The sequence below is a fragment of the Microcaecilia unicolor genome, chromosome 2 (assembly GCF_901765095.1).
Source record: "Microcaecilia unicolor chromosome 2, aMicUni1.1, whole genome shotgun sequence".
Lineage (NCBI taxonomy): Eukaryota > Metazoa > Chordata > Amphibia > Gymnophiona > Siphonopidae > Microcaecilia > Microcaecilia unicolor.
The window spans coordinates 67459965-67487829 of NC_044032.1; the positions used below are offsets into that span (position 1 = coordinate 67459965).

The window sequence follows — 27865 nt, forward strand, 5'->3', positions numbered from 1 at the left end:
ATGAAAATATGCGGTCAGGGAATGCATTTCTCAGTGTCTTTCAAGTAAACTGTTGGGGCCTACCCTCTACACACCCAAACTTCTGTGCTTAGAGGGAGACACACATAACACTCTAATAGGCCTATCACAAACATAGTGGACATCAGAAGTTTAACAGCATTTCTTTATTTGGAGAGAAAACAGAACAGGTTAATCCTAAGTTTGATGTTGGTGTAGGATGGGCTGGAGATGCTGCAGAGGTAGCATTTACAATCCTTGCTTAACGGTAGGGGTGACTGAGTTTTTAGAGGCCTATGGTTCCAGAAGAAAGGTCTGATGCATGGCCTCTGACTGAGGACAGTCACACCATTGACTGGGAGGGGCATATTCAATAGGGGAAAAATGCTTATGTATCTGCCAAACTAACACTCATAGTGGTACTGTACTGCGTGTTGAGTTCTTGGTCGGAAGCCCGAAAGTGAGCCAAAAAGACCAGAAAGAACTTTTTTTTTTTTTTTTTTTTTGCTGTTTCTTGGAGTTAACAAAGGTTCAGGCAAAGGGCCCTTGATGGAAGCTGGGATCTGGCCTTGGTCTCTAGGCCCCCTACTGTATTCCTGTTCCCTGGAGTGGAGCATCAGAATTTCCATATGAGACTGAGAGAAAAGGACAGTTGTTTATGAACTTGAGGATGCAATGATTGTTTCACGTGTAGCATCCAACAAAAAGGCATCATCATCACCCCTTTGTTTTTACACCAAATGTCAGAATCATATCTCCCCCCCCCCCCCCCCCCGCCCCCCCAAAAAAAAAAAAAAAAAATCATTCCTTTTTTCTTTAAAAGGTTTGGAAACCACTGTCCTATGGGAAACTTTCTTCATGCTTCTCAGTGTAAAAGGAAGGAATGCAGAACCACTTAGTAAGGAACACAGAGGTCATACAGCCAAAAGAAACAGTCCAGTAGCAAAATAGACCAGTAATTGGGGAACACAAACAGCACATGACTTTCCAGTGCAGGCAACATAAGACTGTACCCAAGCACAGAAGAGAAACAAGGCACAGAAGAAAACAGGCACTGTGTGACAGTTAATACAGAGAACGTGCACCAAAAAGAGGGAATGCAGCAGGGACCACACCTGCGTGGCAGATCAAGACTGGCATCACACGAAGACACTTGCAGAAACACAGCCCAGAATCCATGATGAGCAATAGCTCATGGAATAGATCTTTACCACTCACAGCTAGTCCTCCACGGCTGAAGGAAAGTATATCAGTATAGAGAGAAGGTTCAGTTGGTCTATGGTCTAGTGGATTTGATATATTGCCTTTAAACAGTATTTCCCATAGCGTCCCACAGATCAATCCAGAGACTTGTGGGTTGTGTCCCTCTACCAGCAGGTGGAGATAGAACCTCCGATGTTTGCTGTATGTGGACATGTGCAGCCAAGTAAACCTCAGTATTCTCTCTATCTAGCAGGTGGAGGGACATCTCTGTGCAGCTCTGGTTTGATCTGGCTACTGGTGTCCTTTGGGCCTAGTTTGACTCAGTCAGGGGTTGAGTGGCTGTTTGTAGCTTCTGGTGTACACCTGGTGGTGCCAGGTCCCTCCCGGTCTCCCCCAACCTTTCCTCCGTCGCCCAGGGCTGTGGGCCTGATCGGGTGTTGCTTTTCTCTCCCGAGTATATTAAAAAAAAAAAAACTAAGCGTCTCTTTAAGAGACTTCGTTTTTGTTTAATCATATGGAGAAGCTAGACGGGCTGCCGAGTCTGTTTGAGGGGCAGGTGTTTGTGGAGCTTGTCAGTGCTTTCTGATGCAGCTAAGTGCTGCTCCCGGTTTGGGGGCCGGAGAGCAGGGTTGGGGGAATATGTTGTGCCACCGTCAGCCCACAGCGGGTGTTCAGCGCGACGGGGGTTCCCCTCAGGCGTCCGGTGAGTCGGAAGTACGAGGGATAGTTTCGGCGGTTTCCTCGGGGCAATTAGTACAGCTCGCGTCGGTTGGCGCCATTTTTTCCTCTCAGGCACAACCAGCTCGGCATGTGGCAGTTGACAGGAGGCACAGCGCTCCTCTGTAGCACAGGCTCCGATGGAGGAAAGCAATTTAGAGGGAGCAGGGGAGTCCCTTTCAGTTCCTTTTTCCCCGGATTTTGTTTTATTAATGCACAATGCTTTCTTCTGAAAAAGTCAGGAACTTCTCTTTAGACAGCTCTGTCTGTTCCTCAGCAAACTTAGGTTGCTGCAGCCTTTCAGTCTTTCCTACCAAAACGTCTCCGGGGGCGATTTTGGATCCCGAGGAGCTATCTGACACAGATGGCCTGGTTTTGTCTTTGGGCTGTCCCTCAGAATCATTGGATTTGGCAGATGAGGTCACCCTGCCTTCTGAGGGAAGGGGATGACCCGACGGCTGCCCGCCTTTTTCGCAGGGAAGAGCTTCCTTCCCTGATTATTAGGGCTTTTGACGTTTTGGCCATTTCACCCGCTGAATCGTCAGGGGGAACAGGTCCGGTGCCCTCTATTATGTCTGGCACCAAATGCCCACCTCGTTTTTTTTATGTGCATGAGGCCATGAAAATCCTTATTTCGGCGCAATGGGATACGCAGGACAGTGGGCTTAAGGTTGCTAGAGCTATGTTGCGTCTTTACGCGCTGCCTGCTGCTGACTTAGACTTGCTGAAGGTTCCTACGGTGGATTCATTAATCACAGCGGTCACTAAGAAAACCACTCTCCCTGTGAAGGGTGGCATGGCACTCAAGGACCCTCAGGATCGTAAGTTGAAGACTTGCTTGAAGCTGTCCTTTGTAGTAGCGGCCCTTTCCCTGCAAGCTTCAGTTTGTGGCTCCTGTGCGGCACGGGCATGCTTATCGTGGGTACAGAAAGCCTCCTCTCCGGAGGACCTCATGGCTGTTTTGCCGACCTTAGAGTCCGGTTTAGCCTTCCTTGCGGATCTTCTTTATGATCTTTTGAGGGCTTCGGCGAAGGAGGTTTCCCTAGTGGTCACCGCGCGTTGCTGGCTGTGGTTGCGACATTGGGCTGCAGACATGGCCTCTAAGTCACGGCTGGCAAGGCTTCCTTTTAGGGGAAAGCTTTTGTTTGGGACAGACCTAGAACAGATTGTGAAGGACCTCAGTGACTGTAAGGGCCAGCGCCTCCCGGAGGATAGGTCCAAATTTGTGCGACTGGCGGGACCTAGACCTAAGTTTAGGGATACACGTTATTACCGTCCAGGTCGCGGGGCCTCTTTTCAGAGGGCAAGGTCTTCTCAGAGACCTCAGCCCTTTCATGGTGACAGGCAGGCCTTCCTTTCCGATAAGAGAAACCAACCCGCAGCCAGGTCCGCCCAATGATGGGGCCCTGGTCCATCTCCAGCCAGTTATTGGGGGCAGGCTGTCCCTATTCCTGGTGAAGTGGACCAGGGTAACATCCGACGGATGGGTCTTGGAGGTTATCAGAGACAGCTACAAGTTGGAATTGGCTCGTCCAGTAGTAGACTCGTTTCTGAAATCTTGCAAATATCCCGCCAAGGTGCGGGCAGTTCGTCACACCCTCCTCAACTTACAACGACTGGGAGCTGTCCAGCCTGTACTCCCAGCAGAAAGAGGGTGCAGTCAATACTCAATTTATTTTGTGGTGCCAAAAATGGCAGCTCTTGGCGACCCGTCCTAGATCTCAAGTGTGTCAACAGGTTCTTACAGGTCCAGCATTTCCGCATAGAAACCCTCCGCTTGGTGATCGCAGCTGTACAGCCAGGGAAGTTTTTGACGTCTCTCGATCTCAGAGGCTTATTTACACATTCCAATTTGGCCTCCCCACAGGCGTTTTCTTCACTTTGCAGTGCTCGGCCGTCATTTTCAATTCAAAGCAATGCCCTTCGGCCTAGCCACAGCACCTCGGACTTTTTTCAAGGTCCTTGTCGTAGTGGCAGCCTGTCTCAGAAAGGAAGGGATTCAAGTCCATCTTTATCTAGACGACTGGCTTGTGCAGGTGTCTTCTTTCGAGGAGAGTCAACGGGCAACCGATAGAGTGGTCGGGTTGCTTCAATCGCTTGGTTGGGTGATCAACTTCCCAAAGTGCAGCCTTATGCCCTCCAAGACGCTGGAATACTTGGGAGTGTGCTTCGATACCCGAACAGGGATAGTTTCTCTTCTGTCGGCTCGAGCACCGCAGTTGCAGGGTTTGGGACTATGTATAAGTTCTGGGTTCCATGGCCTCCACCTTGGACGTCGTAAAGTGGACCAGAGCTCACATGCGCCCCCTGTAGTGGCACCTTCTGAGCCCGTTGGTCTCCTCTCTCGGAGGATTACGAGGTTCGGGTGCCATGTTCGACCCGTCTGCACACAATCATGCACTGGTGGTTCATTCAAAAGAATCTGGTGTCGGGCATTCCTCTGCAAACTCCGGAATGGAAGATCGTGACCACGGATGTGTTGCTGTCTGGTTGGGGGGGCTTATTGCCTCCAGCAGACGACCCAGGGCATTTGGACCTCGATGGATGTGTCTTGTTCCATCAACCGCTTGGAGTTGCAGGCGATTCATCTGGCCCTTCGGGAGTTTCTGTATCTTCTTCGTGGTTGCCCAGTTCGAGTTCTCTCAGACAGTGCGACAGCAGTCGCCTATGTGAACTGTCGGGGGCACTAGGAGTGCACCACTAGCGTGCGAGGTGGCCCCGATCTGCCGTTGGGCAGAGACTCATCTCTTTCTGTCTTGATGGTGGTTCATATAGTGGGGTCACAATGTGTAAGCGGACTTTCTCAGTCGCCACCAGTTGGAGCCGGGGAGTGGACACTCTCCCCCTGGCCTTCGATCAGATAGCTGCCTGTTGGGGGCTGCCGGTGATGCACTTAATGGCCACCGCATTCAATGCGAAGGTTCCCCGTTTCTTCAGCAGGGGAAGAGAGCTGGGCTCAGAAGGCATCAATGCTCTTCTACAACCTTGGCCCAGGAGCCTGCTCTATATGCCTTTCCCCTGTGGCCTATGGTGGGCAGGTTACTGACTCGCATTGCCAGTCATCCTGGTCGAGTGATCCTGGTGGCCCAGATGTCCCTGGTACGCAGATATGGTCAGTCATCCTGGTCGAGTGGCCCTGGATTGGCCCAGATGTCCCTGGTACGCAGATATGGTCAGACTCCTGTTCGATCGTTGTCTCCGGCTCCAGGTGTGGGATGGTCTCTTGCTGCAGGGACCAGTCATAATGGAGGATCCCTCCCCCTTTGTTCTTACGGCCTGGCCCTTGAAAGGGCGAAGTTGAGAAGGAAAGGGTATCCGGATGCGGTTATCTCTACGATGTTTCAGGCTTGGAAAGATCCACCTCGATAGATTATGCTAGGGTGTGGCGTACCTTCGATTCGTGGTGTGTGAGTTCGGGATTGTCAGCGGCTTCGGTATCTGTTATCCTCGCGTTTCTTCAGGAGGGTGTACAGAAATCACTCTTGTTGAGTTCTGTTAAGGTGCAGGTGGCAGCTCTGACATGCTTTAGAGGCCGGCTTCAGGGGGCGTCCGCCTCCCACCCGGATGTGGTTCGTTTTTTTGAGGGGCATAATTTGGTTGCGTCCTCCGCACGTGCCAGTTCTGCCATCCTGGAACCTTAATCTAGTTCTCAATGTGCTTCAGCGTCCTCCTTTCGAACCCTTATCGGGGATTACTGTTAAGGATCTTACCTTGAAGGTGATTTTCCTAGTAGCCATTACTTCAGCTCGGAGAATTTCAGAGTTGCAGGCTCTTTCTTGCAGAGACCCCTTCCTGCGTTTTACGGAGGCAGGGGTATCGATTAGGACAGTTTCTTTGTTTTTGCCCAAGGTGGTTTCTCATTTCCATTTGGGGCAGTCTCTTCATTTGCCGACTTTTCACCAGGAAGATTACCCCGAGCAATTCCGGGCTCTTCGCTGCCTCAACGTGAGATGGGCTCTTCTCAGGTATTTGGAGGTGACGAATGAATTTCGTCTTTCTGACCATCTCTTCGTCCTTTTTGGAGGCAGTAAGAAGGGTCATATGGCTTTCAAGGCCACCATAGCCCATTGGGTGCGGGAACCCATCACTTCGGCCTACGTGGCATTGGGCAAGCAAGCCCCTGTGCAAATTCGTGCTCATTCTACGCGAGCTCAAGCTTCCTCCTATGCAGAGTCCCATTTGGTTTCTCTGGAGATATCTGCAGAGCCGCTACATGGACTTCAGTCCACACATTCACTCGTCATTATCGGGTGGATGTGGCAGCTCAGCAGGATGCAGTGTTTGGCTCGTCTGTGATTTCTGCCGGGTTGGGGTTGTCCCACCCTACTTGAGGACTGCTTGGGTACATCCCACATGTCTCTGGATTGATCTGTGGGACGCTATGGAAGGAAAAATTAATTCTTACCTGATAACTTTCTTTCCATTAGTCCCAACAGATCAATCCAGAGGCCTCCCCTGGATTTACTGTCTGCGGTTTTGTTTCGGTTGTTTTTTTCGGGTTTCGTTGTTCTGAATGTTCCTTTGTTTGATTAAATAATAAAAACAAATACATTTGGAAGTGGTGTTGGGCATTTGGTCTGACAATGTCAGGAAAGTTTTCTATTGTTTCCATTCCACTGCTTTGGTATCGTTCATACTGAGAGGTTTACTTGGCTGCACAGGTCCACAATTAGCAAACCTCGGAGGTTCTCTCTATCTCCACCTGCTGGTAGACGGACACAACCCACAAGTCTCTGGATTGATCTGTTGGGACTAATAGTAAGAATTATTTTTTCCATCTATGCTGTGTACAATCAAAGAAAGTGCGGGATAGACTGAGTTGGGAGAAAGGCACAGAAAGGACTAGGTTACAAGTTGTGTTCAAAAATAAAAACAAAAGAGAAATCCAATTAGACACACTGGACTCATCAACAAAGTATGTGCTACAGCTGTGCACAACTCTGAGCAGAAGGAAATCATCAGCACACATCTGTGTATCTGCACAAATATTATACACAGCACATATCTGCATACGTGCTGGAATGCTATTCTAATATATTTTTCTGTCCAGAGGTGCACACAACACTAGCACAGAGCCTTGTGTGCATGAGTTCTGTGTGCTATCCCTGATTAGCACACAAGTTTTGTACAGGTCCTATTTGCATATAATCTGCATACTGCATCAGTGAGCAAAAATTGTGCGTTAAGCTTGTGCTAGAAGCCATGTTTTAAGCCATTGGCACATCACTCTAACGTAAGCCTTAATGCAACTTCCCAAAACAGCTGATACTTTGGCACCATGTTTCTCAAGCGCAGCAAGATCCATGTGGTGCCAGAACCTATCAACTGTTCAGGGTAGTGGAGGAGGACTGCAGGTGTAGAGCTAGTTGGAAGTGACTAGCAGTCTGCTTTAGGTTGACAAGTTGGGAGGGGAGGTGGAATCGTCTGACTGCTTGGGTGGGGAATGAATTAGCTGTCTCCTGGGGAGTGTAGGGTGCAAGCTGAGTGGCTGCTTGAAGGACAGTGGGCTGATTTATCTCTTTGAGAAGGAAGAGACAGGGTGCTTGACAGGTTTGGGAAGAGTTGGCTGGTTTAGTTGAGGTTTGGGAAGGACGGGATGGTTTGTTGGGAGGGGAGGGAGGGATAGGCTGACTTAGAAGAGAGACTGATAGTGCAAGAGAGCAGGGTGATGAATGTGGGGATAAGTGGTCAGTTGCCATATATATATTTTTTTCTTCTCAGCCTTGTTTCCAGCACTTAGGAATCTGGCATGGATTTACAATCTAGACCTTAACATAGGGCTTCTTTTGTCCCAGCACCCCTTTAACTGATAAGTGAAACTCTCACACTCCCTTCCAAAACCATGTGCCTGCTAGTGACCACTGACATTTTCATATATCACTGTTAGTTGCTAAGAATGCTAACAGCTAAATATTGCTAAAATTACAGTAGTTCACAGTTATACGACCAATAAACAGTGACATATCCATGGAGGGGCCCTCTTACTTCAGTCTCAGGCCCTCTCCAAAATGGTGACACCCATGGAATGGCTGGTCTACTGCCCAAGCTCCCACCCCCCACCATGCGCCCTAAGTAGCAAAGAAGTAGGCGGCATGTATCAGCTGGAATCCCCACCCATGTTCATTTCAGCCGGTTCAGTGGCTGAAGTATGCCGCCGACCTCTTCACTTCTCAGGCAGCACAGGATGGGGCTCAGGCAGCAAACTTCAGCTGGCGGGGCTTAGGCACCCAACCAGTAAAGGCAGGATTTAACAGTTGCTGGGGGAGGGAAATAAGAGATAAGAGGAAATGTGTGCCCCTCCCCACCAAAATGGACTTCTGCCTATGCCCCTGCCAATAAATGTCCTAATAACTACCTTCACTCTGTGTAGAAAGTTTGAATACACTTCCTCTGATTTTAGATCCCTTCTCTACATCCCGTTTGACCTTTTTCTGCACCTCTTGTGGGTCCAGGCATCACTGGATAAGAACCCTTGCCTTAACAGCTAGAGAGTGCATAGCTATTTATGCCCCTTTCTGGCATGAAAGGAATGGGCCAAAAGTGTGGCTGTAGCTTCCCATGGCCTCATCACAGGGAAGAAGTTTAATTCTGCATTAAATGAGCTGTTTGTTAAACACGGTGGGAGCAGTTTAATCAAAATTTGTTTTAAATCACAGTCAGGGTCTGGCTGATAACACTGTCGTGGCTAAAGTTAACAAAGTGGTTTGGGACCTTGACCGACCACTAGAGGAGGACTGCACCTTAGAGCTGCTCAAGTTCGACGATGATGAGGCTCAAGCGGTAAGTGCTGATTAGATTTTTGGGTGTACTTGCAAAAGGGAATTTTGACACACACTTATATACTCTTGTTTTGGCACTAGGGGCACTGAAAATTCAATTTAGCTTCCAAATTATCTTGATTTTTGCATTCAAGTGTGGTGTTTTTTTTTTTTTTTGGGGGGGGGGGGAGGTGGGGGAAAGATGTTAAGATTTTAGAGACCATTCCTCATCTGAGTAGGATCACAGTATACTGTTGACTCCTTAATACGTTAGAACAAGCACGACCCACTCCAAGCTCCGACCCACAAAACAAGCTTTTTAAATTAATTGCTGAATTGATTGGAGGAGTAGCCTAGTGGTTAGTGCAGCGGACTTTGATCCTGGGGAACTGGGTTCGATTCCCACTACAGCTGTGGGCAAGTCACTTAATCCTCCATTGCCCCAGGTACAAAATAAGTACCTGTATATATGTAAACCGCTTTGAATGTAGTTGCAAAAATACCACGGAAAGGCGGTATATCAAGTCCCATTTCCCTTCCATTTCCCTTTCAGAAACTTGCATACTGCCACAGTTGGAGTTCTAACTGGTTCAGTCACTATGCTTAACTCGCTTAGCTTGCTGATAATGGGTCTGAGACTGGGTGGGTGACAATGGCATGAACAGTGATTTTCGTGGCAGCATTGAAGCTTACATGGGATAGATACAAAGGGATCTTGGTGGGTGAGGGAGAGAGAAATCCATATATCGAGTGGAGTCCTCTAATATCAGAGCGGAGGACTGTGTGGACCAGCTGAACCTTTTGTTCTTTTGACTGTGAAGTGTGGTCTATTTTTTTTAGTTTGTTTTGGGCAATCAGTTTTTTCTTGCAGCATTTTGGGCTCCCGGCTGTCATGAAACTGGTTTCCATTGAGACTAGAGTACCATGAGCTTTTATTTGCTATCTCAGAGTTTTTCCCATTATTTCCTTCTCCTTCCCTCTGATCCTGTCTATACACATTCTTTGTGGTCCATAAATGTCCCTGTTGACTGATAAGGAATCCTTCCCTTCTTCCTTGTAAATGTTGTCTTTGTAGCATTTACGGCACCAACTAACCTGTAAAGCAGAAGCTAGGCTTACAAACTGAATGCAGTTATCATGCATTGAAGTACACATCACTGTTCCTGAGTCATGAAGCTAGCCAGCATGCCTAATATTAATATGTCTGAAAACATGAAATTATGAATTAAAGCACCTCTGTTTTCTTGAATGAATTAGATTTGATTTTCATATGAAAAGAAAATAAGATACTTTGGGGCTACCCACTTGAGAAGTAACCTTTTTGTTTAGAAAATAGATTATTAGTGATGGATTGTCAGAACAGAAAACCTGTCGTGAAGCTGAGCTGTTGATTTTTCTCATTGTATTGGTACAGGTTTACTGGCACTCGAGTGCACACATAATGGGTGAAGCCATGGAGCGCATCTATGGAGGTTGCTTATGCTATGGTCCACCAATAGAGAATGGCTTTTATTACGACATGCACTTTGACGATGGGTAAGCTCAAGAGAGCTTCAAGCTTATGGTTTTTCAAGTTGCAAAGTCTCCTTCTCCAACTTCAACCTCCCCCCTTCGGGCAGCATTCAAGGAAATATCGAGTAAATGTAGTATGCAAAAGACTGGTCCTGCTAATTTTCCCTTACTTAAGGGCTCCTTTTACTAAGCTGCGGGAAGCACTAGCGCATGCTTACTGCAGCTTAAAAGGGCTTACTGCGGGATGTGCTGAGGTACCCCATGGTAAGTTCCAAATATGCACATGCAAACCATGCACTAAAAGTTTCAGGGAGAGGGGGTATGTCTGGGGGGGGGGGGGTGGGGGGGGTTGTTTCTTTGCTAATCAGTTAGTGCATCTACATTGTCATGTGTTAACTGAGTAACATGGGACTAGCGTTTGAACCCTTACTGCCTATAAAATAAGTGGCAGTAAGGGTTCATGCACTAATTTTTGGTAATGGCTGTGCACGTGGCCATTAATTTGGAAAATTGAAAATCGGCCATTTTCTGGCTGCTTTAAAAATGGCCTTAGTGCAGAGGAAAGACCCATGTAAGGGAAATGACCCCTAAACGTATGTGGGGTTTTTTTTTTACATTTAGGCAGCTTTTCCTTCATTTTGGGCTTCTTTTACAAAGCCGCACTAGCGATTCCTGTGCGATAAATGAGAGGAAGCCCATAGGAATTGAATGTGCTTCCTTTCATTTGCCGCACAGGAATTGCTATTCCCATTTGAAGTGAAGGATGCTGTTTCCTAAGGATTAGCACTTGCTTTGAAGCACGATATGAGTAGGAGATTGACAAAAGCAGATAGAAAATCTTTGAAAATGAATTGAAATTATATTACTTCTATATTTTCATTCAAGATTTGGGCATTTTGAAAATGAAAAGAAAATCAAATACTTGGTGAAAACATCAAAACTGATCTGACCTGCAAAACTGGTTGCTTTAGTCAACTTTATTTTAGCTAGGTTTCCCTGGGGAGGGAACATAATTTGCTCCCAATTAATGCTATCATCACCACTCACTTAGATTATGAACTCTTTTGGGCGGGGACTGATGGCACCTGAATTACTAGTAATTCTGTCAGCTACCTTGCTCATTTGAAAAGGCAGGGTAAAAATCCAAATTTATTATTTGTTGCTGTTGGGTGAACCATCATGCACACAGAGGTGTCAGGACCATCTTGTGTGCAGAAATGGAAAGAATATGAAGAGTCAGGAGACAAATTTCACCTATAGAACACTGGAGAAGCTCTGATTCTTCCCTAATGCTTCAGTATAGTGCCAAATGCTTACTTTTAATTTTGTTCTCTGCTTCTGTGAGACTTGGTGCTTACCAAAAGAACCTCTGTTCTTTTCTTAATGGTTCTTCCTGTAGTTGAGGAGCTCATCAAGGGTGCTGTGTAGTCTACATCAGCTCCCGCATAGGCTTTGGAGGTAGCTAGGGAGCATACAAAGACAAACACTCTTTTCATCTGACATGGTTTCCCTCTTTTTGAGAACTGTTTTATAGAACAGACACACTTCTGACATCATTCAAGTGCATAAATTCACATTTAAATACGTATGCACTAAGCTCTGTTCTGTGACATTGATGCGCTAGTAGCATGGAGTGGAGGAGTGGCCTAGTGGTTAGAGCACCGGTCTTGCAATCCAGAGGTGGCTGGTTCAAATCCCGCTGCTGCTCCTTGTGATCTTGGGCAAGTCACGTAACCCTCCATTGCCTCAGGTACAAACTTAGATTGTGAGCCCTCCTGGGACAAAGAAATATCCAGTGTACCTGAATGTAACTCACCTTGAGCTACTACTGAAAAAGGTGTGAGCAAAATCTAAATAAAATAGTGCATAACAGCAAATGGGCTGTACCAGTGAACAGAGCATTGGCATTCTGCCTAACAGTTCACACGTGTTATACAATAGTATAGCGCATTGCAGCTTGTGCCTGCCATTGATCTAGTGTAAACTGTGGCATCTAAGTTTTGATGCGCTACTATTCTATAACAGTAGGCACGCCTACATTTAAATGCCACTTACTGCCCCCCAATTTTTTATTTTAGTACTATAAGTTTTTGTGGGTATTTGAAAGCTTGCCAACTCTTGAGTTGACAACGTTGAAGTATTTTTTTTCGTTCAACTTTCTGTAGAAACATAGAAAATGATGGCATAATGAACACCATATGACCTACTCAGTCTTCACATCTGCACCAACTACTAAAGAAATACTTCCATAGGAGGCAGACTCAAGAAAAATCTTTCACTCTCTTCATATGATCCCTTGATCCAGAGTTTCCTTTGAATTGAAAGAGGCCTTCCTCCTGTACATTTATACCATGTATATATTTAATGTCTCCATCATATCTCCCCCCTCTCACCTTTCTTCTTAACTATACATATTTAGTTTTTAACTCTGTCCCTATATGCTTTATGGTAAAGATTGTTGACCATTTTAGTAGTCGCCCTCTGGATCGACTCCATCCTGTTTATCTTTTTGAAAGTGTGGTGTCCAGAATTGCACATCATACTCTGAACCTTTCTTCTGTTGTATTCAATTCTGGTCGCTGCATCTCAAAAAAGATATAGTGGAATTAGAAAAGGTGCAGAGAAGGGCGACGAAAATGATAAAGGGGATGGGACGATTTCCCTATGAGGAAAGGCTAAAGCGGCTGGGGCACTTCAGCTTGGAGAAAAGACAGCTGAGGGGAGATATAATAGAGGTCTATAAAATAATGAGTGGAGTGGAACGAGTAGACGTGAAGCGTCTGTTTATGCTTTCCAAAAATACTAGGACTAGGGGGCGTGCAATGAAGCTACAAAGTAGTAAATTTAAAACAAATCGGAGAAAATTTTTCTTCACTGAATGTGTAATTTAACTCTGAAATTCTTTGCCAGACAATGTAATAAAAACAGTTAGCTTAGTGGAATTTAAAAAAAGGTTTGGATGACTTCCTAAAGGAAAAGTCCATGGACTTGGAGAAAATCTACTGCTTATTTCTAGGATAATCAAAAAATAACACAAAAATGGCAGTGCTCCACCTTATTATAATTGAAAAATACACAACAGACTGCAGGAGGAGCAGCTATAACTTAATACACCTTGTACTGTTTACTAAGGGGACGTCTCATACCGTCACATTGGCATTCTATATCATACCTCTCTTAAGCCTCTGCTTTTGTTACTCTTTTTATAATCATAGACTGCCCCCAGCCTCCGATAGTGCACTCAACTTGCTTGCTGTTAATGTCCTTTAGTGTATAAACTTGTCTGTGCAACAATTCATTATATATTTTTTTGTATTTTTATAGTGCACTGTCGCTTAAATTCTGGGCTGCAGACAAACTGCAGCCCTGGTGTACTGAGCTTAATCTAGTACAGAAGCAATTGACTTATCTTTGTCTTGTTGAAAGCAAGCATCTAGCTTCTTTGAAGTCATTAAATCATGCTGTGACTTTAAACATTCGTTGCCAGAAAATGTGGTAAAGGTGGTTAGCTTAGCAGAGTTTAAAAAAGATTTGGACGACTTCCTAAAGGAAAAGTCCATAGACCCATTATTAAATTAGACTTGGGGAAAATCCACTCTTTCTGGGATAAGCAGCGTAAAATGTTTTGTACTTTTTTGGGGGCTTACCAGGTATTTGTGACCTGGATTGGCCACTGTTGGAAACAGGATGCTGGGCTTGATGGACCTTTGGTCTGTCCCAGCATGGCAATACTTATGTACTTCTAGTTTTTATCTTCCAGATGAACACAAGCAATACTGTGCAGGTGTTCACTGAAACATTGGAACTGCATATAATACCATATTAAGCATTTTGATCCATACCTGTGAAAAGTAAATGGGATAATTTGAAGGAAATTTAAAAATATTTACTCTTATTTGTAGAGGTGTATCTAGTAATGACTTCACTACTGTGGAAAATTTGTGCAAGAAGATCATGAAGGAGAAGCAGCAGTTTGAAAGATTAGAAGTAAAGAAGGAGACTTTGCTCGAAATGTTTAAGGTAAATCTCTTCTATTATTGATGCTTCATTTTTCAACTGCTTAGAGTTTTATGCTGTGTTGTACTGAATAAGTCTTATTTTTCAGGAAGAAGATAAATGTAGACTGAGAGAGATGAAAATTGCCACCCTAATGAGCTGATAGGCTGAGGAACTTATCTTTAAGCATTCTCTTCAAAGGTTTCCTCCTAGACTGCACCTATAGTATCTTTCTGAAGCCTATAGTAAAAAAAAAAAACAACCCACTAAGCACCAAAGGTTAGGCCTGTTCAGTGTCTATGGGGAATAACACTGTAAATTGGACTTTAAGTTAGTTGCTAGTTTTCAGCTGACAATATTGCTTCTCATGATTTGCATTGGCTGGGGTCTATTCCAAAGAAAAGACACAAACCAGTTTGCCACTGCATCTCGGATGCCTTTTGTTAAGAGATGGTAAGTCATAATATTTTACTCGTCCAAGTCAAAGATGGCTGAGAGGTCTAACATTGCCAGAAAATACAAGCCAACCCTATCCAAGGTGAGACCATACATTGCTGTGCTGAGCACTATCTCTAATGTAATAAAGTATGAATTGAGATTGGCGACCATCTAGATGAGGGGTGGGGATTCTTGCAGCCCTTCATGAAGGGGAACACTACATGATACTGAAGCATACATTTCTGAGTCTGATCAGAACATCAATACACCGATTGGAAAACTAAACAAGCCAGATTAGTATAGATTGATCCTGCAGTCAATGCTAAAAGAAAACCATATCTCTTTCATACATGCAGAACACAGACCCTCACCCAGTATAGAATAAGTAACCACCAACTAAAAATAGAAATAAAAATTAAACTGAACTCCCAAGAAGCTAGGCTCTGCATACAGTGCAACACTAGAGAAAGAGAAACTGTGATGCATGCTGCCTGTACTTTGCAAAATATATAAACTGACATATTCCAATCACTCACCACATTACAAATTAACAAATACAAGTAAAACAAAAAATGGAAAATATGATACAATTTTATTGGACTAAATATGTTTTTCAATTCACTTTCAGAGGCGAAACACCCTTCCTCAGGTCAGGACAGTATACCGCTGTTATGGTATCTGTTCTGACCTGAGGAAGGAGGTTTTGGTCTCTGAAAGTTAGTCAAAAAGGTATTAAAATGAGTCCAATAAAAACATAACACCTTGTTTCCATTTTTTGTTTATATTTAACACAGCTACCACAGTACTTTATCTTAAAAGTCTGCCTTTGCTTTTTTAATTGTGTTGGTCCCAGTTTATGGTTTCTGCTTGCCTTGTCTTAACTCTCTTGCCAGGATTTTGTGTCATTTGTCATTTTTCTCTCTTCCTTTTCCTTACAGCTTTCTTCAATTTATTTTCTGCCTCTGTCTAGATTTAAATCTATTCTTACTATCCAGTCCTCAATTTTCCTCTTTTCACTGTCTCTGCCTATAGCTTTCCGCCTCTTTTCCGTACATACCTGTGGCTGCCGGCTCTGCCCCCGAACAATAAGCAATGTTGAAGGGGGGTGGACTGGCAGTCGCAGTTATGTACAGGAAGGTCTCTCAAGCGCTCAGGGCTGTAGAAAGGTGATTTGAGGAAGCAGCGATAGTGAAGGACATAGGAAAAAGTAGGTCCCGGTGTGCTGGCTGCGCGGCCTCTTACCAAAAGGTGTGCTGCCGTGCATCTTAGAGGGAACAGTGGTAAGGAGGAGTTGGAGGAGTCTGGAGTAGGGTTAGTAGAGGGGACCTCTCCAGTATAATAAGGTACGCTTTTAAGAGAGTGAAACATTTGATATTTTTATCCTGACTCTGGTTTGACTTGGATTAGTAGAAAGAAAAATTACTGATTTTTGTTGATTGGGGAGATGCACGGGAAAATGACAGCATTGTTTCTGGAGTTACAGCAGCAGTGGAATTGACTTTCATTCCTGCTCTGTTCAGCTGGATTGCCACAATATAGATGGAAAAGCCTTGCTGGCCGGAGGGTCTCCTTTCCTAATCTAGGTAAACAGACTGCTAAATATGATATGACTATAACTAGAAATGGCAAGTTAGAAATTGACTTATAACTTTTGTGTGTGTTTGTGTTTTTTTGTTTGTTTTTTATTTTATTTTTGAGGGCAAATAACTGCAAACCATCCCTAAAAGAAGAATTGACAATATTAGTCAGCAGACAGCCAAGAGGGACATGGATTAAAAATATACATTTAATTGTTTTGGTCTGAATCTTATTTAATCCATATTGATCTCCCTCAAAACTATCCGTGTCTGCCTGCTCCTACAGCCCTCTTGACCACAACTGACTAATCTTGCCATTGATCATCTTTCCAGCTCTACAACATTTACACACTCTAATTGTGGAGTTTTATTTTACTTATAAAGAAGAATGCCAGGAATCCTTATTTGGTAATTAATCAGAGAACTAGTCCTTATAAAGTTGAGGATAAAGAATGTTAAGTGAAACAGATTTAAATGTTGCCTATGATAGCTTTCCCAGCCACAGAGAAAGCAGCCACTCTGATCTCAACATAAAATTGTATTTTCACAGCAGCATCTGTAGAAAGGTGCATAACGATCTCGAATCTCAGAGAACTTCATATACATTCGAAACCTGTTTGCAATAAAATGGTGCACTAGAATAAAGAGTCTGACGTACAAGTACCAACACCTTAAACCGAATCCTTTGAAATATCGGTAACCATGTAGCTGTTTAAGAATTGGAGTCATGTGGACAAACTTTGACACACCCACTATTAATCTTGCAACCACATTGTGGACCACTTGCAATGCCCTGACATGCAAAACAACTAGTCCGAGGTACAAGGCATTGCAATAGTCCTGCTGCGACAAAACCAAGCTCTGAACAACAGTTCTAAAGTCTTACAGTGATAACATAGGTCTTACGTTATGCAAAAGATGTAAATACATAAAAGATGTTTGTACAATATTGCAAATTTGTCTTTTCATATTGTGTCTGCTATCTAAAATCACCCCTAGCAGCTTCATCGCTTCCTTAACCTCAAGAGAACCATCACCTAAATGAACAGAAACAGGCCATGTATTAGTTTTTGTACTCTAAAATTGCCTTCTAGAGAAGATTGTCAGTTTCTCTGTTCATTTTTCTGCCATGTCTTTCTAAAGCTTGCTTGACAGGGTGATTTCAAAGCATGAAAAGGTTTGAGGCAAGGTCTTTTTTGCCTCCTGTTGTTATGTTTTGTTTTGTTTTTTAATAATTTATCAAAAGTCTGCTTCAGATCAGATTTTCATCCTAGTGGTTAACTAAGTGCCAGCGATATTCACAGGATTTATTTTCCTAACTTTATTTAAACTATTTATTACCTGCTCTATCTCACTGTTCTAAGCAGGGTACAAAAAACATACATAATAAAACAGAATAACACAAATCATACAATAAGCAATACAACATTAAAGCTAACAGCTGCTGATAGGTCAGAAACAAAGAATGTTCTTAATCAATCGCCTGTGCAAATGGAAAAATCTTTCACTGCTTTCTGAAGTACAACAAAGATGTAATGCTGTGTAACTCATTTGGTGAAAGTTATGCTCCTAAGTTGGCCTCTCTGACAATTTAATAGGGCTAAATGCTTAAATTTATACTCCAAAATTTTACTGAAGCATTAAATTTAGGAGCATAGTGTGTGACAACAAAGGTAGTTCTAGGGTGCGGAAAAAATTTAAGAGCTTAGCACTGATTTTCAGTACTAGCCCCCTAATTCTGTATTTTACGCTGAAAGGTGCTGATTCCATGCATACCTTCCACACTACAATGGTAGTTGTGTGCCAAAATGTGCTTTTATACAACACTTATCAGCTGCATGCACGGGTACTGCTTTTAGTCATGAACATTTATGCCTGCCCTAGTGGTCATGCTTAAATTTAGGTGCATCAATGCCCACTTATATTGGTATTCTGTAATGGCTTTGGTGCGCAACTTTGCCATTATAGAATACTAGCATAGTGCTCATGTTTTTGGCACTTAACTTGCAGCACCTTATATAGAATTGCCCCCTAGGATCATAAAGTAGGCTCATAATATAGGCAAATGAATGACAGGCCTAAATTTATAAGCATAGGTTTTAAGCTCCTACATTAAGATGAATTTTCATCTGAAAACTTAGGCTCCTAAGTTTGTCTGAAAATAGGACACAATTTTAGAAAGTTGGAGGTCAATATTCAGCCAACGATGCTCAGTGTTTTGCTGACCACCACCGGTGTTATGTCCGGAATTTCAATGCAGGGCCACATCTGGGCTTCAGCATTGAATTTCCAGGTTTCTGGAGCCAGTTAAACCACAGCTGGGTAAGTGAGATATTCAGAACTTAATTGGCTGTGGGGCACCACATGACTTTTCTTTTTTATATGGCCCTATTTATGTGGTTACCTTGGCCATTTAAGTGCTGATTCTGCCCAGGAACGCCCCCAGAATAGCTGGTTTTGAGGGTTTCCAGAACTGGCTAAGCCATAGCTGGGTAAGTGAGGTATTCAGAACTTAATTGGCTGTGGGGCACCACATAAAGATAAGACTGACTTTTTTTTTACATGGCCCTATTTATGTGGTTACCTTGGTGTTTGCTGATTCCGCCCCGGAATGCCCCCAAAATAGCTGGTTTTGAGATGGGCACTAACTGGTTAAGTACCACTGAAAATGACTGGTTAGCCCAAACAAGTGATTTAACTAGCTGGGATCCGTTTCTGGCCAGTTAAATCGCTTTGAATATTGACCTCCCATGCTTTTTTGAATATTGGGCACTAAGGTTTCAACTGATCCAACCAATGGTTGCTGAAATAGTATATTTGGGTTCTCAACAAGAACTATGTAATCTATTTTACCCCTAAGCTGTGACTTTTTTTCCTTTAAAATTGGATTTTTACATCACTGGATGCCTTTTTAAAAATTTGTATCCCTATCATAAAATGATCAGATCTTGTAAAGGGTTGAGCCAGGTAGTCACTTAAGAGCCAAACAAAAGGTTTTTGATGTGACCTGCATTTATTCTATCATTTACCTGGAAGAGCTAGATCCGATAGCGTGACTACTGAATTTATCACCTATATTATGAAAACGAGGGCAGTCTAAAAGTAGTACACTTGTTGTAAATCTTCAGTATTAGTGCTCAGTGTCTCTGGTACTTTGCTAAAACTTTATTCAGTTCCAACTGGCTGTTAACATACTGTTTTTAAAATATATACATGGACCTTTTAAAGAACTCCTACCACTCCTCTTTTTCTTATCCTGGGCTGGGGTATTAAAGCAATTCCTTTCCTGGAGACAAATAGTTAAGCTCTGGAACTCTTTGCCGGAGGATGTGGTAACTACGGTTAGTGTATCTGGTTTAAAAAAAAAGGTTTGGACACATTCCTGAAGGAAAAGTCCATATCCTACTATTGAGAAAGACATGGGAAGCAACTGGATTTGTAGTATGGAGTGTTGCCACAATTTGGGTTTCCAAGGTGCTTGTGATCTGGCTTGGCCACTGTTTGGAAAACAGGATACTGGGCTAGATGGACCATTGGTCTGACCCAGTATGGCTACTCTTATGTTTTGAGAATTATATTAACCTGAGCATAGAGATAATGATGGAGAGTATAAGCCATTCAGCAGTTAATTGCACCCAAAGCCTCACCCCTGGCAAGGACTTCCTCGGGAGGTTTGCAAACCCCTATGGTTTGCCCTTTTCAGCATTGACCTGCCGGGCATTGACCTGCGGCCTGAGCCTTGTGCAGAGTTTCTCTGTACCGGTCCTGAAAATGACATAGAAGTTGAAACGTGGATCTCAACCCAGGAGACAAATGACCAGAACAAACCAGAGTTGGAGAAAAGCATCCATTGCCCTGAGAATAGTGTACATGATCTTCCAGAAACCCATACAATAAAAATGCATACAGGAGGTCTCCCCCCCCCCCCCCCCCCAACTTTCTGGACTGCTCTTGTGCTTAGCTGCCTTGTTTTTCAGTTCACTTTCATTATACAAACTGAATTGAAATTAAAGAAACTTGATTTGCTACAAATAATCCATAATTTTTAACAAGAGGAACTAGCTGGGGTAAGTGTAACTAATATAAGTGGTATCTATGATGATTTTTGGTTTTCTTAGCATCCCTAATTTTGTATTTCTTATTCCAGGAAATGCAAATGAATAAGGTGCACAAAAGTTACTGTGCCCCAAATATTCATAATTCAAGCAAATAAAATACAAGGTACAGGTCACCAAAAAAGTGTACATTTCACCATAAAGTTCATTCTATTCTTGACTAATGCAATTTGATATGAAAAAGTGGTCTCACTTATTTTTTATTTTGTTTTTCTTAGTATAATAAATTCAAGTGTCGCATCCTGAATGAAAAGGTCAACACCCCTACTACTACAATATACAGGTAAATTATTGCAAATGTAGATTAGTAAAAAAAAAAAAAAAAATCTAGTACAGAAATATTCTTAGAAAGCTGTCGTTAATTCTGTTTTGTGATACTTGATCTTCTTTGTGCCAATAAAGCTCCATTGTATAAATACATAGAAACTATACTATCTAACTAAGATGATAGTGAGATGCTGGGTAAGTTGCAACTTCTAGGCATATTTCTCCCAGTTGCCTTGGGTGTGCGCACTGAGGAGACTATAAGCCACCAGGGCATTTACGTCCCTCACCTGACCAGTAGGCCCGTTCCCTAGCCATCTGTTTTCTGTCTTGTCTGCTGTTCTTACACTTCAGTGATTTCCTTTTCTCATCCAACCATCGCCACTCCACTCCCCCATAGAGCATATCATCCTCGTTACTGTCATCACAGCTTTGCTTCTCTGTACCCTTCATCAGCTCCTCTTCCTCCTTTTGATTGAAGATCTCCATTCCAGTTGTGGCTGTTCAAGGCAACTCACTGCACCTACACACATAAGCCCATTTCCCCACCAACTTTATTCCTATAAGAACATGTTCCTGTGCTGCCACAAAGACACCCATATCCCTTGTTTTGCCCTGTTCATGGTTTGAATATTTCAGTTTGTAAAATGAATGTTCATGCTGGGCTTCACCAGCACACAGACATCCATTTCTCATGTATTTTAGAAAAGGCTAGATTCTGTTGTAAAATACATGAGAAACAGGCGTCCATATTCTGGGTTGGATGTCGTTTTTAAAATGTCGCTCACTACCTCTAACCTTAAGAAAAGAAACAAATGTATATGCAGTTTGGTACTCATTAAAAACCTGGCTGTGTAAGAAGTATTACTCGGAGGTAATCTGATCTGTGGTAATTACAACTTTAGTATCCTTGTGCTTTTCTAAAGAAGTATTATTCAATGCTGTAAATGATCAGTAATATATAATCATTACTTTGTATGCCCTATTTGGAGAAGTATCGTCATTACTTTTCATTATGTAGCTTCCCACTATTCCAAAACCTGTGGGATAGTTGTGTCCATCAACCAGCAGGTGGAGATAGAAAACTGAGCTGAGACGTATTTCTCTTGGCATTCAGCCCAGCTCCTCAGTATTTTCTATCTCCAGCAGGTGAATGGATACACATTTCAGCCTCTGGTTTTAAGTGTTTTGCTCCTGGTCCAGTTGGTCAACTGGAGTGTGGGACAGAGTATCGATTCTGAGCCTTTCTCATTTGTGGTAAGACTTATGGAGTCTGTGAGCTTGGGGAAAGTAGCTAGCAGTGGTAAGTCCGACTAAAGTTTGACTCAGAACTGCTTGGAGGTTGCAAGGGAGGGATCCAGACTCACTGCTTGGGACACATTGTACTGTGCTTGTGACAGTCGGGGTGAATGGTGACTCCCATGGAGGCATTTAAGTAGTGTTCCTGCTGTGGTACCCTCCGGTTGGTGTTGAGGCAGTGTCACGGGGATTCCCAAACTCTTGTGGCACACCTGGGGAACAGCCACGATATACTGGTTGAAAAACACTGCTGTAGAATGATTGTGTGTCTTTCCTATCTTAGGAATCATTTTCTAGTTAACTTTATTATATGAACTGCTATGACGTGCTTGACAGAAAAAGGCAGTATAGCAAATTCATAATCAATAATCATGATCATAATAATTGCAGTCACTGAGTATTAATGCATTTCCCATAATGCGCTGTCAGTATTTTATTCAAATATTTCTGAGCCCACATATGTATTTCAAATTTTATGTAATAAAATTGGCTACAAGTATGAATTGAGCTGTATTTAAATGACTGTTTAAATAAATGTCTCTTTTTAGGTGTGGTCCTTTGATAGATTTGTGTAGAGGACCTCATGTCAGGCATACAGGCAAGATAAAGGCTTTAAAAATTCATAAGGTATGTTATTACACGCTTATTGTTTCAGTAAAAAAAAATAAAAAATTAGAATGTACTTAAGCCTATGTGAAGGTGTGGCAACTAAAATATTCTGTCTCTGTATAGTATGTCAACACAGATAGTCTTGGCATTGGTAAAGTATATATTACAGTGCTTTGCTAAAATGAAAACCCTCAGAGAAAATACCTTCTCTGTTGTGCCTTCCCAGTTTAAGCAGGCACAACATAGTCTATGTGACACAGTAACATAGTCTATGATGGCAGATAAAGACCTGTGTGGTCTGTCCAGTCTACCCAACATGATAAACTTATTACACATGGTATATAATGCTTCATATGTATATCTATCTTGATCTGACCTTGCCATTTTCAGGGCACAGACTGTAGAAGTCTGCCCAGCACTGTTATTGTACTAAAATTTCTGACGTTAACATTGAAATCCCTTAACAGTTAAACTCCAGCCCATTCATATCTATTTAGTCATGACCAGGCCACAGACTGCAAGTCAGCCCAGCACTGGCTTTTCTTCCCAGTTACTGGTTTTGCCGCCCATTCTCAGTTTAAGATTCCGTGGATCCATTCCTTCTAAACAGGATTCCTTTTCTCTTATCCCACGCATTTTTGAATTTCGTTACCGTTTTCATGTCCACCACCAACCACGGGAGGGAATTCCAAGCATCATAAGTACATAAGTAATGCCACACTGGGAAAAGACCAAGGGTCCATCGAGCCCAGTATCCTGTCCACGACAGCGGCCTATCCAGGCCAAGGGCACTGGCAAGCTTCCCATATGTACAAACATTCTATACATGTTATTTCTGGAATTGTGGATTTTTCCCAAGTCCATTTAGTAGTGGTTTATGGACTTGTCCTTTAGGAAACCGTCTAACCCCTTTTTAAACTCTGCTAAGCTAACCGCCTTCACCATGTTCTCAGGCAACGAATTCCAGATTATGCGTTGGGTGAAGAAAAATTTTCTCCGATTTGTTTTAAATTTACTACACTGTAGTTTCATCGCATGCCCCCTAGTCCTAGTATTTTTGGAAACGTGATCAGACGCTTCATAGCCACCTGTTCCACTACACTCATTTTATATACCTCTATCATGTCTCCCCTCAGCCGTCTCTTCTCCAAGCTGAAAAGCCCTAGCCTCCTTAGTCTTTCTTCATAGGGAAGTCGTCCCATCCCCGCTATCATTTTAGTCTCCCTACGCTGCACCCTTTTCCAATTCTACTATATCTTTCTTGAAATGCGGTGACCAGAATTGAACACAATACTCAAGGTGCGGTCGCACCATGGAGCGATACAACGACATTATAACATCCTCACACCTGTTTTCCATACCTTTCCTACATTCTATTCGCTTTCCTAGCCGCAGCAGCACACGGAGCAGAAAGTTTCAGTGTAAAAATACTTCCTGACATTATTCCTGGGTCTGCCCCCCTTCAACCTTAATTCATGTCCTCTAGTTCTACCACCTTCACGTCTTTGGAAGAGGTTTGTTTGTGGATTAATATCTTCCAAATATTGGAACATCTGTATCATGTCACCCCTGTTTCTCCTTTTCTTTACGGTATGCATGTTCAGCTCAGCAAGTCTCTCCTCATACGTCTTGTAATGCAAATCCCATGACATTTTTGTAGCTCTCCTTTGCACCGTCTCAAGTCTTTTTACATCCTTGATAAGATACGGCCTCTAAAACTGAACACAATACTCCATGTGGGGCCTCACCAATGATTTGTACAGGGGTGTCAACACCTCCTTTCTTCTGCTGGTTTATACCCCTCTCGATGCAGCCTAGCATCCTTCTGGCCACAGCCACCGCCATGTCGCATTGTTTCTTCACCTTCAGATCCTTGGACACCATCACCCCAAGGTCCCTCTCCTGAGTCGAGCTTACTAATCTCTCTCCTTCTTTCCTGTAACTCTCTTTAGGATTTCAGCACCCCAAGTGCATCACTCTGCACTTCTTGGCATGAATGTTTAACTGGCTTCCAAATAATACTCAGTATTTAACCTAATATAAACATATACAAATAATACTAAATAATAGTGATATTAATGTGCTCAGTTCAAATCCATTCCTTCCATTACATCCCCAAGGGAAGTACATAAGTATTGCCATACTGGGAAAGGCCAATCCAGATCACAAATACTTGGCAAGATCCCAAAAAAGTACAAAACATTTTTATACTTCTTACCTTAGAAATAGTGGATCTTCCCCAAGTCCATTTAATAATGGTCTATGGACTTTTCCTTTAGAAAGCCGCCCAAACCTTTTTAAAACTCCGCTAAGCTAACCGCCTTTGCCACATTCTCTGGCAATAAATTCCAGAGTTTAATTACACGTTGAAAAATTTTCTCCGATTCGTTTTAAATTTACTACATTGTAGCTTAGTCGCATGCCCTCTAGTCCTAGTATTTTTGGTAAGCGTAAACAGACGCTTCATATCTACCCGTTCAACTCCACTCATTATTTTATAGACGTCTATCATATCTCCCCTCAGCCGCTTTTTCTCCAAGCTGAAGAACCCTAGCCGCTTTAGCCTTTCCTCATAGGGAAGTCGTCCCATCCCCTTTATCATTTTCGTCGCCCTTCTCTGCACCTTTTCTAATTCCACTATATCTTTTTTGAGATGCGGCGACCAGAATTGAACACAATATTCGAGGTGCGGTTGCACCATGGAGCGATACAAAGGCATTATAACATCCTCATTTTTGTTTTCCATTCCTTTCCTAATAATACCTAACATTCTATTTGCTTTCTTAGCCGCAGCAGCACACTGTGAGAACAAGCAGCCTGCTTGTCCTTGGAGAAAGCGAAAGCTACATAACCTGTAGCAGGTATTCTCCAAGGACAGCAGGCTGATTGTTCTCACAAACCCGCCCACCTCCCCTTTGGAGTTGTGTCTTCCCTTTCTTTGCTTTTTACTGGACTGACGATCACGCTCACGTTCGAGCGGGAAGACGGTCATGCGCAGTGCGCACGGAATCGGGAGGCTAGCAAACTTTTGTTGCTAGGGAGATTCTCCGGTCCTGGGGCTGCCGTTGGACGTCACTCACATGTGAGAACAATCAGCCTGCTGTCCTTGGAGAATACCTTCTACAGGTATGTAGCTTTCGCTATGCTGCCTCTCCACCAATTCGATCCACCTTATCACTATGATATAATTTGTACCCCAGTATGACAGTGTCCCACTGGTTATCCTCCTTCCACCAGGTCTCAGAGATGCCTATTTTATCTAATTTTTAATTTAGTGCAATATATTCTAACTCTCCTATCTTATTTCTTAGGCTCCTGGCATTCGCATATAGACATTTCAAACTATGTTTGTTGTTCCTATTTACATCATGCTCAGTACTTGACAGTATTAATTTGCAATCTTTTGTCTGATTTTTATTTAAGGACACCTTATCTACTACGGTCTCTGTAACCTCAGTATCGGGATACCCTATCTTCCCTGTTTTGGTGATATCTTTGAAAGATACCTTATCCCGAACCATGCGCTTTTGAGCGACTGTCGGCTTTTCTAGTTTAAAAGCTGCTCTATCTCCTTTTTAAATGCCGATGCCAGCAGTCTGGTCCCACCCTGGTTAAGGTGGAGCCCATCCTTTCAGAATAGGCTCCCGCTTCCCCAGGATGTTGCCCAGTTTCTAACAAATCTAAAACCCTCCTCCCTGCATCATCGTCTCATCCATGCATTGAGACTCCGGAGCTCTGCCTGTCTCTTGGGTCCTGTACGTGGAACGGGTAGCATTTCAGAAAATGCTACCCTAGAGGATCTGGATTTGAGCTTTCTACCTAAGAGCCTAAATTTGGCTTCCAGAACCTCTCTCCCACATTGGGAGAATCACAGATGTGGCAGAATCATAGATGGAACCATCATTGCACATTAGGCGTTCCGATCCCAAAACCAGGTATGTACATGCTGTTACCTCCTCAGGCAGGATAATACACTAACTGTGTTAATACTCGTATCCCACTAATACATTGTAACATTTTAGACATTTTCAAAACCACTATGTACAAACAAAAATTATAATAGTGCAAAGCTCTACAAATCTTAAGCAGTACACAATGCTCAATGCCTAAATTCTACTACAGCTGTTGCCCCAATGATGGGTCATTACAAACCTTTGCACCTTTGTCGACCCATTGGCAAAAGTGTCATCATGCAGTAACCGAGTTATGGTATACAGTACTGTTACAGGTGGTTCTGGACAGAGGTGGACCCTTGGGTGGTATATTGATTCGTAAGGAGCAGTGCTTCATTTGCATCTAGGATACTATTCAGCCTCGTGGTTTGAACAGAGACATTGAATGGTTGTGACAGCAAGGAAGAGGAGGGGATCTGACCACAAACAGCACTAATTTGTCAACAATGTTGACACTAATTTGGATTTGCGCATGGATCTACCTGCGCACTATTCTATAACCCTGCATGCTTAAATGGTCTTGCACACAACCCAGAAGGGGGTGCGGCCATGGGAGGGGAATGCTTGGGTCAGGGACATTCCCAAAATTTAGGCACAGTGTTGTAGAATATTGGGGTTACATACCCAACTTGTGTGGCAGGATTTATACAAGTTCTCATACCTGAAGTTTGGTGGGGGAATCTACGCTGTTCTGTTCTAAAAGGTGCTCAGTCCAGAGTGCCCTTTATGGAATAGCTCTTAGGGCAGATTTTTCCCAGCATCTAAATTTGAGCGCCATTTCCTGAATCTAGAACCATATGTTCAGTATAAAAGGACCATGTTACTACCTAACTAATAGATATACATATTATATAGTAACATAGTAAATGACGGCAGATAAAGACCTGTACGGTTCATCCAGTCTGCCCAACTCATTTTACACGGTATGCGATACTTTATATGTATACCCGAGTTTGATTTGTCCTTTCCATTCTCAGGGCACAGACCATAGAAGTCTGCCCAGCACTGTTCTTGTGCTAAAAGTTCTGAAGCTAACGTCGAAGCCCTTTAAAATTTACATTCAAGCCCATCCATGTCTATTCAGCCACGATCAGGGCATAGACCGTAGAAGTCTGCCCAGCACCAGTTTTGCTTCCCAATTACCAATTATAGCAGAGAATAATGGATTTGGTATGCACATCATAGAGGGCTTCACTGTGATACCAATGAGATGAAAGGTTTTTTTTTTTTTTTTACCTTTTTCCAAATAGTGCTTAAGACAATTTATAGCATTACAAATATTAAGTTACAATAAGTCCTTCACAGGAGAACTTAAGGGTAAGAACATAAGAATAGCCATATTGGGTCAGACTAGGTAGGGGTCATGTAATCTGGCATTCTTAGCAGTGAATTCCAAACTTTAATTATACGTTGAGTAAAAACTGTTT

At 43.1% G+C, this 27865-nt stretch overlaps 1 protein-coding gene across 2 annotated transcripts in view; it reads left to right on the forward strand.

Annotated features, from left to right (window-relative positions):
• TARS1 (threonyl-tRNA synthetase 1) overlaps positions 1 to 27865 on the forward strand; it is a 110663-nt gene that overhangs the window by 20930 nt on the left and 61868 nt on the right. For both annotated transcript variants that reach the window (XM_030193010.1, XM_030193009.1), the window contains exons 4-8: positions 8574 to 8697; positions 10090 to 10211; positions 14090 to 14207; positions 20532 to 20596; positions 22425 to 22503. In XM_030193010.1, coding sequence (XP_030048870.1) covers positions 8574 to 8697; positions 10090 to 10211; positions 14090 to 14207; positions 20532 to 20596; positions 22425 to 22503 — 508 coding nt within the window. The remainder of the gene's footprint in view (positions 1 to 8573; positions 8698 to 10089; positions 10212 to 14089; positions 14208 to 20531; positions 20597 to 22424; positions 22504 to 27865) is intronic.